This window comes from Trichosurus vulpecula, chromosome 1 (assembly GCF_011100635.1).
Source record: "Trichosurus vulpecula isolate mTriVul1 chromosome 1, mTriVul1.pri, whole genome shotgun sequence".
Lineage (NCBI taxonomy): Eukaryota > Metazoa > Chordata > Mammalia > Diprotodontia > Phalangeridae > Trichosurus > Trichosurus vulpecula.
In genome coordinates this window covers 412,833,776-412,847,394 of record NC_050573.1, presented here as the reverse complement: position 1 = coordinate 412,847,394, position 13,619 = coordinate 412,833,776, and the positions used below count along the sequence as shown (strand labels likewise).

The 13,619-nt window shown below is 34.2% G+C and overlaps 1 protein-coding gene across 1 annotated transcript in view; it reads left to right on the top strand.

Moving 5' to 3' along the window:
* The window catches only part of EMB (embigin), a 36,982-nt gene extending 35,343 nt beyond the window's left edge, over window positions 1–1,639 (top strand). Inside the window, exons 7-8 of the mRNA XM_036739233.1 lie at window positions 81–114; window positions 1,561–1,639. Of these exons, the coding sequence (XP_036595128.1) occupies window positions 81–114; window positions 1,561–1,639 (113 nt within the window). The remainder of the gene's footprint in view (window positions 1–80; window positions 115–1,560) is intronic.
* Window positions 1,640–13,619: the final 11,980 nt, after the last annotated feature.

Sequence of the window (13,619 nt, the reverse complement as noted above, 5' to 3'; positions counted from 1 at the left end):
ATAGAAATCTGATCAAACATGATCCTTAAAATATCATAAAAGAATCCTAAAATTTAAATTGTTCTTTTTTTTTAACACAGAAAGTGGAAAAGAATTTGAACAAGCTGAACAGCTGTAAGTATTAGTATTAAGTTATGTGAAAGGATGTAGCTGAGAAAAAAGTGAACATTTAATGTGATTGTTATTTCGCTAGAGACTCTTCCCCCAAAGGTTGACCAACAAATGTTGAAATTATTGGTTAGCTCAACTAATGAAACAAATAAGAATGGAAAATGGACATTAATAGAATCATATGTCCAAATATTTACTTTATTGGTTTTACTCTTTTCCTGAGTAAACAAAGAAATTCTCATAATTTTCATACATGATAGTCCAGTTTTTACTTTATAAATATTTAATCAATATAAACAGAAGGTTCATGATCTCTCCAAAATTGGTACTATTGTATCAAGGGAGCCAAGATCTAAGAACTAAGGGAAGAAACAAACTCGAATTGGAATCATTCTTTTGCAAATGATTTAACTATAAAATATTAAGATATTTATCATGTTATATATAATTAATATATCTATAAAATATGAAATATAAATAAAATTCAAACTATAAAATATTAAACTGATATCTTTTGTTTTCCTCAATAGTTCTTTAGTCAGATATTGAAATCCATAGATACTGAGTTCATATTGATTATACAGAATTAGAACCACTATAAATTTTGATAGCTTGTACCAAGAATAATATCTTCACAACACTAAAATGTCTAGTTTATTCAATCAATTCAAAATATGAGTATTGAGTGGCCTAGATCTAGTCTGCTTAACTCCAGATGACCATTACTTCTTTACTAGTTGTAGTCAATGTCTCATCATGTAGGCGGTCTTAAGGAATTCAGGACACTTCCATAATCCAAAATGGGTATGGGTTAAGAGTCTCCCGATAATCTCTTCTACCTTGAAAGATAAAACTTCCACTTGTAGAAATGCTTTGGCTACATAGCATTTGGGAATAAGTGTATTTCACTTCAGAAGTGGGGATATCATACTTATTGGAATAAGCCTCAATATGTATCTGTTGGTTTCACCATTGATACGTGTACAACATACTTCTTTCTAGCCAAAATTTGATCTGTAGCAATTTGAGGAACAATTCTATCTTCCAGTCTGAGCCTAAGAGTGATCTTAAGGACAACTTCTTTATGTGCTTTATGGCATAAAATCAGATACCTTCATGGCCTTTTAATAGACAGGTCACAATATTTCATTTGGCCAAAGGAATTGCTGTGAAGGCCACCCTTCTTAAATTGTGCACCATTGTAAATTTAGCCAATCTGATCCTCAGTCAACAGTATGTCACCAAGCCATTAAATGAAGCTTCTCTAGCTTAGGGTCCTGGACCACCACTGTGGTGAAAGTAGGTAGTTTTTGGAGAGCTCAATTATGCTTTGATGCTATCTATGTAATATTAACTGACGTTCTGATATGGTAAATGATCCTGATATAGGTAATATATAGTAAGTATGTGATGACTGTCCTTTTGTTTGTTTGTTTAAATTTCATGCAGAAAATCAGAAGATCACAATGGAGTACACAAGAATAATCAAAGAACCAGGCACAGAAAGGGTGATACCAGTGTGAATTAATGCTCCAATTAAAGGTAGAATTAACTTCTAGCTATACCATGGATGTACATGTTTTTTCTTGCTTCATAAAAAGACCCAGAAATTTGTAGTACACTTTTATATTTTTAACACAAATTATGTAGAAGAAACATAAATTTTAGTCAAAAATTAAAATGTCATGATGCCTATTTCCGTAGAAGGGCAATGTAGCCCTGCCTGAAAAGTGAATCAGGGTGATTTTGTTTTGCCCTGTTCCCACCTTGATCTCCTTTTTTCTGCTGCTTTTTCAGCCCATGACACATTCACATCCTCTTTAATATAAGTTCCTTAGTCCTCTTTGGGTTTTTTTTTTATGCTGAGAAGAATGACTAAATTCATTCTGACTTTTTTCCACCAATTTTGCTTCAATTTCTTTACTGATTTTTTCCGCTTGTATTTTCTTCTGTATGGTAACACTTGTGAATTTAGTCTAGGAGCTTCATTTGGGCAAATTTTGTGAGTCCCACCCTCCTCCAGCACTGTTTAATTAATGCTATAGAATAGTGTAATAATGCTACTTGTCAAAGAAAATGTCATTAATCATGTTTAAAATGCTTTATTTGATTCAGGAAATTTCAAGCCAACAAAAGAAAAATCATTTCATAATGAAGAATCCTGGGAAGCTGTGTTCACAGTTGCATATTTCAAGATTGTTTATACTTTCTTTTAAGAGTATATGATTTTTCTTGTTGCTTTAAAGAATGAAATATCAGGCAATAGAAACATGATGCCATCCCTGTGCTCGATAAGTTACTTAATAAATAGTACATACTTATTCCAGGGCATATTTCCATGCTGTGATTATTTCACAATATTAGTGAAAAGCAGAAGTATTATTACTAATTGGACATGTAGATATTAACTTTTTTTAGTAAAATCATGCTCAGCAGGGTGTTCCCCAGTGTTATGAAAAATCTTAGCTTTATGCTAGTCTTCAAAGAACACACCAAACAGAAACCAGCAAAAATCCTTAATAGATACTTGTGCATTAAAGAAAAAAAAAACAACCACCACCAAAGATGTCATTAAAAGAAAAGCCTTTACCATGTGTCTTAATAAAATGTTGAAATATTTTTGAAGGGATAACAAAATGTAGGATGCCTATTAGGGAAAAAAAATGTATAATTTAAAGGGTCACTCTTAGTGAAAATTTATTTTATTAATTCAAGAGAGGAAGCATATCATACTGACTAGAGAATTGGCCTTGAATCCAGGAAGATCAGGGTTCAACTCCTATCCCTGATGAATAGTGGCTTTGTGACCCCACTCAAGTTAACCAACTTCTCATAGGTCTAGGCAACTCCTTAAACTTTTTTTTTTTTTTTTTTTTTTTTGCTTTTTGGCAGGGCAATTGGGGTTAAGTGACTTGCCCAAGGTCACACAGCTAGTACTTGTGTCAAGTGTCTGAGGCCAGATTTGAACTCAGGTCCTCCTGTCTCCAGGGCCGGTGCTCTACTGACTGCGCCACCTAGCTGCCCCTACTCCTTAAACTTTTAAATTGCATAGAAAGTGCCAACATCCCTTTGGTAGAGAGGGTTTCCTTAGCACAGCCTTCTCTATACCAGTGGAATCACAGGTCCAGTTCCTATCCCCATCCCTAATTGGGAAAGCAATGCCTTCCTTTGTAAAAGATTGTAGCCTATTTCAAAAAAAAATACCCCTTTACCTCTAAATCTTAGTATAAATAAATTTGGAAAGAAATAATTTTTTTTATATTATTTGTTTAGATTCATATCTTGTCACCCCCAGACCAAGGTCAAGTGTATTATTTCCTATTCCTTTACCTTCTCACATTGGGGCCACATTGCTCTCTAGTTTTGGTGTGGGGTCACTTAAAATTCAAAGAGCATCATCTTGGACCCAGAGGAGATGTCCAGAGATTTTCTACTTCACATCTGGCTCTTTGTCTCAATATTAGGTTTGTTAAGCAGCATTACTATTAGAGATGCCTGGTGCTTTATATGACCTCTAGAGATGATTGCTCCTATACATCTTTTAATATGTAATCCTGGAATTTCCTCCCAGCCCTGACTTGCTCCAGAGGATTGAGACTGAACACATTGTATTTACTATGCCTCAAACAGGTGAATATCATGCTAATTCCATAGGTGTTGTTTTCCCCAGCCTCTCTGACCTTTTTTATTTCAATGACTAATCTAAATAGCTAATCAATCAGTCCATCTCCAAATATTTTTTAAGTGTCATCTGTATTCTAGGCACCATGTTAAATACGAGGGATCCAAAGGCAGAAAGCAAAATGGCCTCTGTCCTCAGGAAACTAAGGCATTAATTGTTACATGTTCCATATAATCCATGCAGTTCCTTTGGCTAACAGAAATTATGATGTCCTGAGTGAACTGACTTACTTTTAAGGGCATAAAAGTAGTTTGTTTCTTGTCTTATTTAGAATGAGATGTTTTTTAAAAGTTCTTCCTAAAAAAAATAAGAGAGAACAAAATTTTTTGTCATTTTTTGTTGGTTAAGATCCTTTTGTTGAAGATACTATTGGTGTACATATCTTCAAATATTTGTTTATTCCATTTACTTCAAATCTAATGGGATGTGAATTTATGTGATGTTTTTAATACCAGTGTCTTTTAGTTTAATATTGAAGTCATGTTATAAGCAATATTTTATTTTGCTTATTTTTATATCTTAATGTCTTGTCAAAATGTTTCTGACAACAAAAAATGCTAGTTTCTCCCTTTTTTAATGTACTGTAGTTAAACTATTACTGTCAACTTTATATCAATACAATTTGGATTTTGTTCTGTTATTTTAGCCTTGAATACTCTGAAAAATAAAATAGTTCTCCAGAGACTGTGTTTTTATCAGTTAGTCATTCAGTGAGCATTTGAAGCTTAGTATATGCTGGGGCAAATAGCTTGAATCTGTTAAGCAGCAGGTGACTACTTGTTCTGATTTAGCTTGTTTAACCGCAAATGCATGCATAAATTTCATTGATTCCTGGCAAGATGGTTCACAAGATAAAAAAGAATGTAAGGAATGTAGCTACCTTTGACTTTGTTAGGGCTACACCTTTCTTTGGGTTCTCCCAGGTGTGCCTGCTGTAGAGTGGAGGTGGGAGCAAAGGATGGGGTTTTAGTGATGGTAACTGAGAGGTACACCTTGGTGTTATTAACAATTCTATTCTAGCTTTGTGAAATGAGAGAGGTAAGTAGCAGATATGGAGAGTATCACCTGGCTTGAGTTCCAGGTCCCTCAGTTGCCTGATAGTAGCTTGAAAACGTAGATGAGGAAGAAGAATGCACTAGAAGAAGGAGAAAGGGAGAGGTAGAATAGGATAAATTATCTGACATAAAAGAGCCCTGGAATAGATTTTATAGTGGAGAGGAAAATGGAGAAATCAGGGATGGCAGGACAGGAACCTTATTCTCATCAATTGGCTCAGAAGGAATAATATACACACTCAGCTTGGTGTAGAAATCTATCTTGACATACAGGAAAGTAGGAAGGGAAGGGGATAAGAGAAGGGCTGGAGGTGGGAAGGGAGCTGATAGAAGGCAGGGCAGTTTGGAGGAGGTAAAAGTCAGAAGCAAAACACTTGAGAATTGACAAGGTAAAAGAGAGAGAATAGAATAAATGGGGAAAAATGGGATGGAGGGGAATATATAGTTTGGTAATCATTGTGAAAAAAATCTACAATGCATTTCTCTAATGGAAGACTTCATTTCTCAAACATAGAAAACAGTCAAATTTATAGAAATAAGAGTCATTCTTTAATTGATAAATGGTCAAAGAATATGAACAGGCAGTTTTCAGGCAAAGTAATCAACATCATATGAAAAAAAGTGCCTAATTCATTTTTGGTGAGAGGAATGCAAATTAAGACAACTCTGAGCTAATTGAATTGGCTAATATGACTGACAGAAAAGGAAAATGACAAATGTTGGAGGGGATGTGGAAAAATTAAAACACTAATGTACTATTGGTGAAGTTACATACTGATTCAACTATTCTGGAGTGCGATTTGGAAGTATGCCCAAAGGATTATACAACCATGCATTGACCAAGCAATACCACTACTAGGTCTGTATCCCAAAGAGATTAAAAAAAAAAAAAGGAAAAAGACCTATGTATACAAAAACATATTTAGCAGCTCTTTTAGTTGTGGCAAAGAATTGGAAATTGAGGGTATGCCCATCAATTAGGGAATGGTTCAACAAGTTGTGGTAGCTGATTGTGATGGAATACTATTGTGCTTTAAGAAATGATGAGCAGGATGCTCTCACACAAACATGGAAAGACTTGTATGAACTGATGCAAAGTGAAATGAGAAGCACCAGAACATTGTACACAGTAACAGCAATATTGTATGATGATTTAACTTTGAATGACTTAGCTATTCTCAGCAGTACGATGATCCAAGACAATTCTGCAGGACTTATGATGAAAGGTGCTGTCCATTTCAGAGAAAGAACTAGTAAAGCCCTGAATGCAGGTCAAAGATATATTTTCTTTTTCTCTTTTTGCTCTGTATTCTTTCACAGAATGATTTACAGGGAAATTTGTTTTGTATGACTACACTCATATAACCTATGTCAAATTGCTTGCCTTCTCAATGAGGGGAAGAGGGAGAGAATTTGGAACTCAAAACAAAATGCTAAAATTGTTTTTATGTGTAATTGGGAAAATAAAATATTAAATAAGAAAAAAACCATATCCACATGTTGCTTTGGGTGACTTCACCTGGCAAAACTACGGATAATGGTAGCCAGAAGACTAACGTATTTTGTACTTCACTGCTACCTTAGTAAATGCTAGTATTTCTTTAAAATAAGAATGTAGCACATGACCATTGCCTAAATGGAACTCAAGGCAAGGCATTTTTTAACAAGTATGGCTACCAATATTTTTGTAGCACCTTAGAGTTTGCAAAGCATTTTCTTTACAATATCCCTATGTGGTCGTAGAGCAAAAATTATTATCCCTATTTTCCAGAGGAAGAACTGAGGCTCTGACGCTTCTCGTGATAACTGGACTAGTAGGTGACTTGGGTAGCATTTGAAGCCAAGTCTCATCCATAATCTTATCCATGATAGCACTCATGCTGAGGCATAAATTCTTTAGGATTGTGTTTAAAGATCCTGGATGTATTGCTATAGTAGAAGGTCAGCAATTAAAACACAGAAAGGTACACACCAAGGCCAATTATTAATTATGGAATAAAAGAAGGAAATGGTGACCTGGCTTGGAAATCAAATTGTGAAAATTATTAATGAATACAAAATTATTAATGAATAAAGATAGACTTGATCTTTGTTTTTAAAAGTTTATTGCTATTAGTGAGCAATCGAAGTTGTGACAGCCCTGCCTGTTAATTGCAGTCATGTACATTACAGATGAACACTGTTGAATGAAATTGCCACCTCTACATGATGCTACACTCCCCTAACCCTGAGTCTCCCAGCTAATGCCACAGCATTTGTGTTGTCTGTAAGTGCCTCTAGCCTGGATATACTTAGGTAGCTTCCAACATAACTGATCACTTTGATCAGTTTTCTTCAAAGAACCTGTCAGTTGTTACTTCCTAGAAAACACTCAGGCAAGTGTTTGACTGAATAGACCAGTTCATTATGTGCAAGTTAAGTGATGGGTTTAATAGTCCTGAGAAGACATAGTTTAAAATAGTTTTAGCTCTGCAAGTTAATAATTTATGCTCTTTCTTTCATCTGTTCCACTATGCTTTCTCTGTACTCCTTTACTCTCATCCAGTTAGCGTGAAATAATTTTCAAGGAAGGAAAATTGCTGTTTCATGGTAGTCTAAAATATTCATACAGTAAATAACTTTTTTCCCCTTCCTGGAAAAAAGTTTTATGGATTAGTATGTATATCAATGGAACATATTCCCCAAATAAAGTGAAGCTGCACCTTTTCCAGAATCCTCTCAGATGGGTTAGATTTTAAGAGAAAACAGAAAATGATCTTCCTGGCCAAGCTGCTCATGGACATGCTAAATGGATTGACTAATGAGGGACTGAGCTAGCCAAATGATTCTAGTGCCTCAGCTGCTCCACGATGTTGTTATACACTTGGGAAAAAATACATTAAACTTGTCATGCTAACAGTGTACTGTCTCAGTGTAATAAATAAAGCCTCATTAAGTTCATCAGTGGCATACTTCCTAAAATATCTAAAGGCATCTCATTTCACGGTAATGTACAAATTCAATGGGAAATTATTGATTTTGCTTAATTGGTAGGGAGCTCTGTCTGAATTAGAGAAAAGTCTGAACTACAGAATATTTTCAAAGAGAAATGTTGGTTGTGCTATTTACAAGAATGAGGACATAATGAAAATTAGTGAGTAAACAGAACTCCTACAGACTTCCTTTAATGACCAAATAAGAAATCTTCCCCATTTGCCCTTTTTATGTGTGGATAGTTCTAAAGTGCTTTAAATGGTTGGAGCATCCTATTATCCTTCACTAAGTCTCTTTAATCTCTTCACTTATTTCAGAATCCCATCTTTTTCCCCACAGAGAATGAAAACATTAACTACAGGCTCACTCATGTTTTAACTATCACAAGTTCCCAATTGGTCTCAATTAGTGAGACTTATGTATTTATATTTGTGTACTGTGGTACTGCATGTTCAAATATGTAGTATGATCAATTTTGCTTGTTCCTTGTCTTGAAAGACACAATGCAGATGGCTACTTTTTAAAAAATTTGGACTCAAAGGAAATTTTAGAATAAACTAGCTGAATTTTCTGTTCTTGGTCAAGTTCATTTAAAATATAAATGAGACAACCAATTATCAGCTCTTATGGCAGTTTCTCTGGCTCTTCACTTGTATGGATTTCTACTCGGGTATTTTATCATTCAGCCATCTTGTTTTTATTTATACGATGAGGAATCAATCTTTCATTAAAAAAACAAGCAAAGAGCCTCTTAAAAAGAAGGCACAAATATTACAATATTTACATGGCATAGTGTCTTATATAGAGTAGCAGTACAATAAATATTTGAAATGACTGGAGCTGGAAGGGACTATAGTGACCAAGATCAGCCCTCATTTTATTTTTAGGGAGACTTAAGATGCAAAAAGATGAAGTCATTTACCCGAGGTCACAGAAAGCAATTAGCTGCACCAGAATTAGTACTCATATCCTCCTAACTCCAAATTCAGTATAGTACCTTTCTTGAATGAATAAATTTTTCTGTGACAAACAATGAAATGACTGCCACTTGCCAACTACGTGACAGTAAGTCATATAATGTTTTGGGGTCTCAAGTTTCCTGACCTGTAAAATGAGGGTATTCTACTCTAAATCTATGATTCTGTTGTTATAATAAAGAATTAAAGTTATCAAGTCACTATTAGGTCTTTTCCCTTTGATCATAATGAAATGATTGTCAATACACACATTTTTCTCATTTGGGAATGACTAAGGGTTCCACCTTTAACAGCTTTTTTTAAAAAAAATGGACTAATTACATGAATATTATTGACAAATGTGGCTGTTATCAGGCCTATGGGTCTTTGTTGAGCATCTTAAGGATTTGAATTTATATATAAAATAACAAGATAGGCATAATTTGAACTTATCTCAAGGGGCAGGATCTAACCAAAGTATGAATATCCATTTTAGGAATATTAAGTTTTATAAGTAATATTTTTAAGGCATATAACCACATTGCAACCATGCTAGGTCATCTTTGTGTTTTCATGTCCCTGTGGAATTGAGACCATGAAATACCTTAGAGAATGATAAAACATTTAGAAATTTTTTTGCCCTGTCTTGAGAAACATGGAAACAGCCAAATACAGTTTTCCTTTTAATACTTTATATAACTAGATAGAGCCAATTTTGCCACTTTTCTTAACAAATGGATAGTAAAAAATACTCAGTAGTCTGTCACTCGATTAGAGGATACTAGTTTTTGTTTACTTCTTTGTTTAAAGTACAGTTTAACCAAGTCAAAGAATACTAAAGGAAACATAATTTTTAAAATTACTTTTAGCAAGCCACAAGATGAAGACTCACTTTTTCCTATCTAGAAGCCAAAGGGAAAGGAATAGCAACATTTAGTATATTATCTGTTGGGTTTATTGATATTTGTAAAAAAATTTACAATTGTGGAAATTAAGATGTTTCCTCAAATATGGTGCAGCTCAGGATAATTACCTTATTTTCTTCTCCCCCAAGGACATGTTGCTTATCAATGCCTTACTCTGTTATTTAGAGAGTACAGAATATATTAGTTTTAAAATGTTTATCTGTTTCAGAATGAATGAATGCAACAGAGAGATCTTGCATGTAATTACATTAAGTAAAACAAGTACTATATACTCACTATTATGTGAAATGGATATATCCATTTTTTAAAAAAAATACATTCTTTATAAATGCTAAAGGGTGAACATATAGATTCAGTAGCAAACCATAAATGTATTTATCTTCCTATAAGATCATGTGTTGTATAATTTCTTTTACACAGAAATACATTCTAATTTCCAATTTGCCCCCCCACACATTTATTTTTGTGCAACATACATAAATTGAGTTATTCTTCATAAAAGTAAGCTACCTAGAAATAGAATAATCCTTGTAAAATTAATGATTCATAATTATCTCTTCATGGTTTTGATGTAAGGAATCATAAAGCTTTGGAGATTTTAAGAATTATCTAAAGTTAATTGATATTTTAGGGAATCTCATTTGAGGATCCAGATAGATATGTTCTTGATAACCATCTATGAAGATTATTAACAGAATTTGGTCTTAACATTTTGCCCTGTTTTAACTTAGGCTTTTAAGTTTCAACTTTAAAAAATTGTTTTTGAAAGAGGATGATTTTATGCCAAGTGATTTTTTTTGTTTATGCTGAAGATATTTTTGTATATGATTGGGATTTCTTGATAAAAGGAGAAACAATGTATTGGTTGGAACCCATTTTCTATATTCTCTATGGTTAAGACTTCTCAAAAAACCATCTAACCACCTGAATAGATGTTACTGAAACCAAATTTATTCCTGAAAGAGACTATTAAAACACGTACGTTATAATAACGTGACTCTCCTAGCAGAATTGTGCTGAATTATGTAATTGCTCTACTTTTATCCTTGCCCTATACCCCAGGAATGATAATTGATGAACTTCATAGATCAATGGCACTCAACCACTCACCCTTTACATTTCTCTCAGAATGTCATGACATGTTGGTTGGCCTGTAGGCAAGGGGATCTATTCCCTCATCATGGACTAAACATTCTCCAGGTACTCTTATGGACCTCATCTATAACAGCTTAGCCTTATAAGCAAACAAAATAGCTCATTCCATAGATATAAATATTTCTGATCACAAAGGAAATAAAGCCATAACCTGGTTGCTTAATTGACTATTCCACAGACCCCAGGCTAATGAGTATTTGTCTCCTCAAATCCTGTTTTCAAGTCTTAGTTGTTATGTTTGGTTGTCTCCTTTCAACAAATTAGTCAACAGGAAAATCTTGACTTTGTTTTGTGTCTACTTTCTGAATATTAAAAACTCACTTTGGAAGAAATTTTTTTGGGAGTTTGGGAACTTTATGATAATTCTAAAGCTTTCAGAAATGAGTAAACATGAAAACTTATGTGGAAGACACATACAAAGTGATTTATTGGAGGAAGGCACAAGTATATAGTGAGGAAATTTTTATACTTTGTGTTCCAGAAGGTGCAATGGAATGGTGGGGTAGAGCAGAAAGGGTCCGCTATGGACTTGACTATAAGGGAACTAGTAGTATCAGAAAAATGAAACTTAAAACTAAAAACATATAGCCAAGGTCTCTGAATTCATAAAAATTTTGAGAGGATGCCAGGGGAAATAGATTGTTATGCCTTCATAGTAGCAATGGTAATTAATTACTTGATTATTAACCCTTGATTAAGAATTGAAAACTTTGATTTGTATTTTGAAGCAGATCAGATAATTCTATATCTGCTTTTTCCTGACCAGAGTCTTGAGGCCTGCTGGCCAATCCTTAGACTAGTTTTACTCTGGGATTTACAGTACTAAGGTACTGCCCCTCTAGTATTCCCTTAATTACAAAAGATAAATATGATGTTGAAAAAGTAGGTCTAATGTAAATGTGGTTACTGCCTTTTTTTTAACTAATTAAAAACCTGCCTGTGCAAGATTGCACCAAATCACTAATAATAAGAGAAAGGTAAATCAAAATGACTTGAGGTTTGACGTTTCTAGTAGTAGATTGTCAAAGGTCTCAAAAGGTAGAAATGGTCAATGTTGGAGGGATTGTGGGAAGGTAGACACACTACTATACCATTAGTGGAGTTGCGAAATTAGTCCAACTATTCTAGAAATCTTTGAAATTATGCTAAGAAAGAGACAAACATGTATGTCTATTGCTTTTCTACTGAGGTTACATGGGTAGATATATATCCCAAGGAGCTCAAAGATGGAAAGGTTCCAGTATGTATCCAAGTAGTCACAGTAGTGTTTTCTATACTAGCAAGGAACTAAAAGCAATAGATACCTGTTGATTGGGAAATTGCTAAACAAATTGTGGCATATAAATGTAATGGGATATCATTGCACTATATGAAAAAAAAAAGGAATATGAAGAATACAGAGAAATGTGGTAAGTTGTGAGTAGATGCAAAATATAACAACACCAGAAGAAAGTATACACAATGATTACAAGGTAAATGGGAAGAGGCAGCTAGGTGACCCCACCCCCCTCCACCTCTCCCCTGCAAAAAAGGAAAAGAGGCAGTTAGGTAACTCAGTGGATACAGTGCTGAGCCTGGAAGATCTGAATTTAAATTTGGCCTTAGACACTAGGTGTGTGACCTTGTGCAGCAATAAGGCAATGATAACAATGTAGATGATAACTGTCAAAATGCAAAGTATACAAGACTCTCCACATAGGTAGAAGTAGTAAACCATTTATTCAGACACCAGAGAACTATATCCCACAAGCCATTTATCCAATCTATCAGAGCAGTAAAATATTCAATATATAATATCACAATATGGAGGCTCACCATCCCAAAACCTCTCTGACCCCCTGCTGGGGTCTTCCCAAAGACAAATTCATAGTACTAGCTAAGTCACAGTCTGTTCAGCTCTTATCATGACATATCTCTCTCTCTCTCTCCCTCCCCCCGCCCTTTCCTGTGATATAACTTCCTGTCAGGAAGCTCCTCTCACTACATGTGACTTAGACTTCCTGTGCTATAACCAGGTCACATGCCAAATATTGGTGAGCTATGATCCACAGGGTCATGAAGAGTCAGACACAAGAGAACAACTGAAAAATGAGTTAGTATTTTATCCTAATAGTACAGCAAAAATTAATGTGGAAATCTTTCATCCCACTTAAGTCAAGTAGAACACACACACACAAGCTAAAATCACAAAGTTTTAGGAATTCAAAATTTAGAATAAATTTTAAAATCTTCAAGTCTCTAAACCTTTATAGGTATAGGTTAAAAGATAGAGGTTAAATGAACCCAAAGAATAAGAACCAAGAGAAGAAGGGTAAGTGACCCATACCTGTGATACATATATCTTCAAATGAAAATGAAAATCTACAGGATCTGCATACTCTTCTTTCCTCCTGTAGCTACTGGTGTCTAAATGGAAAAGTAAACATTGGTTCAGATTTGAGCCGGTATCTCTCACAAATCCAGACTATTGGTCTAAAACTTATTTAGTGACCCCCAACATGGAAACCGATATAGAGATGACATTCTTAAAAATAATAAATATGTATGTATATACATATGCACACAAAATAGATTATATTGTATGTGTATATATATACTGCCATATATGTATATATATATATGTGTGTGTGTGTGTGTGTATACATATACACATATATACACCAGAAGGTAGAGCCTATTACACAAGGTTCAAGGTAATCTGTATATATACATGTATACTATGTACAATATATATAGCACATATATATGTATATGTGTATGT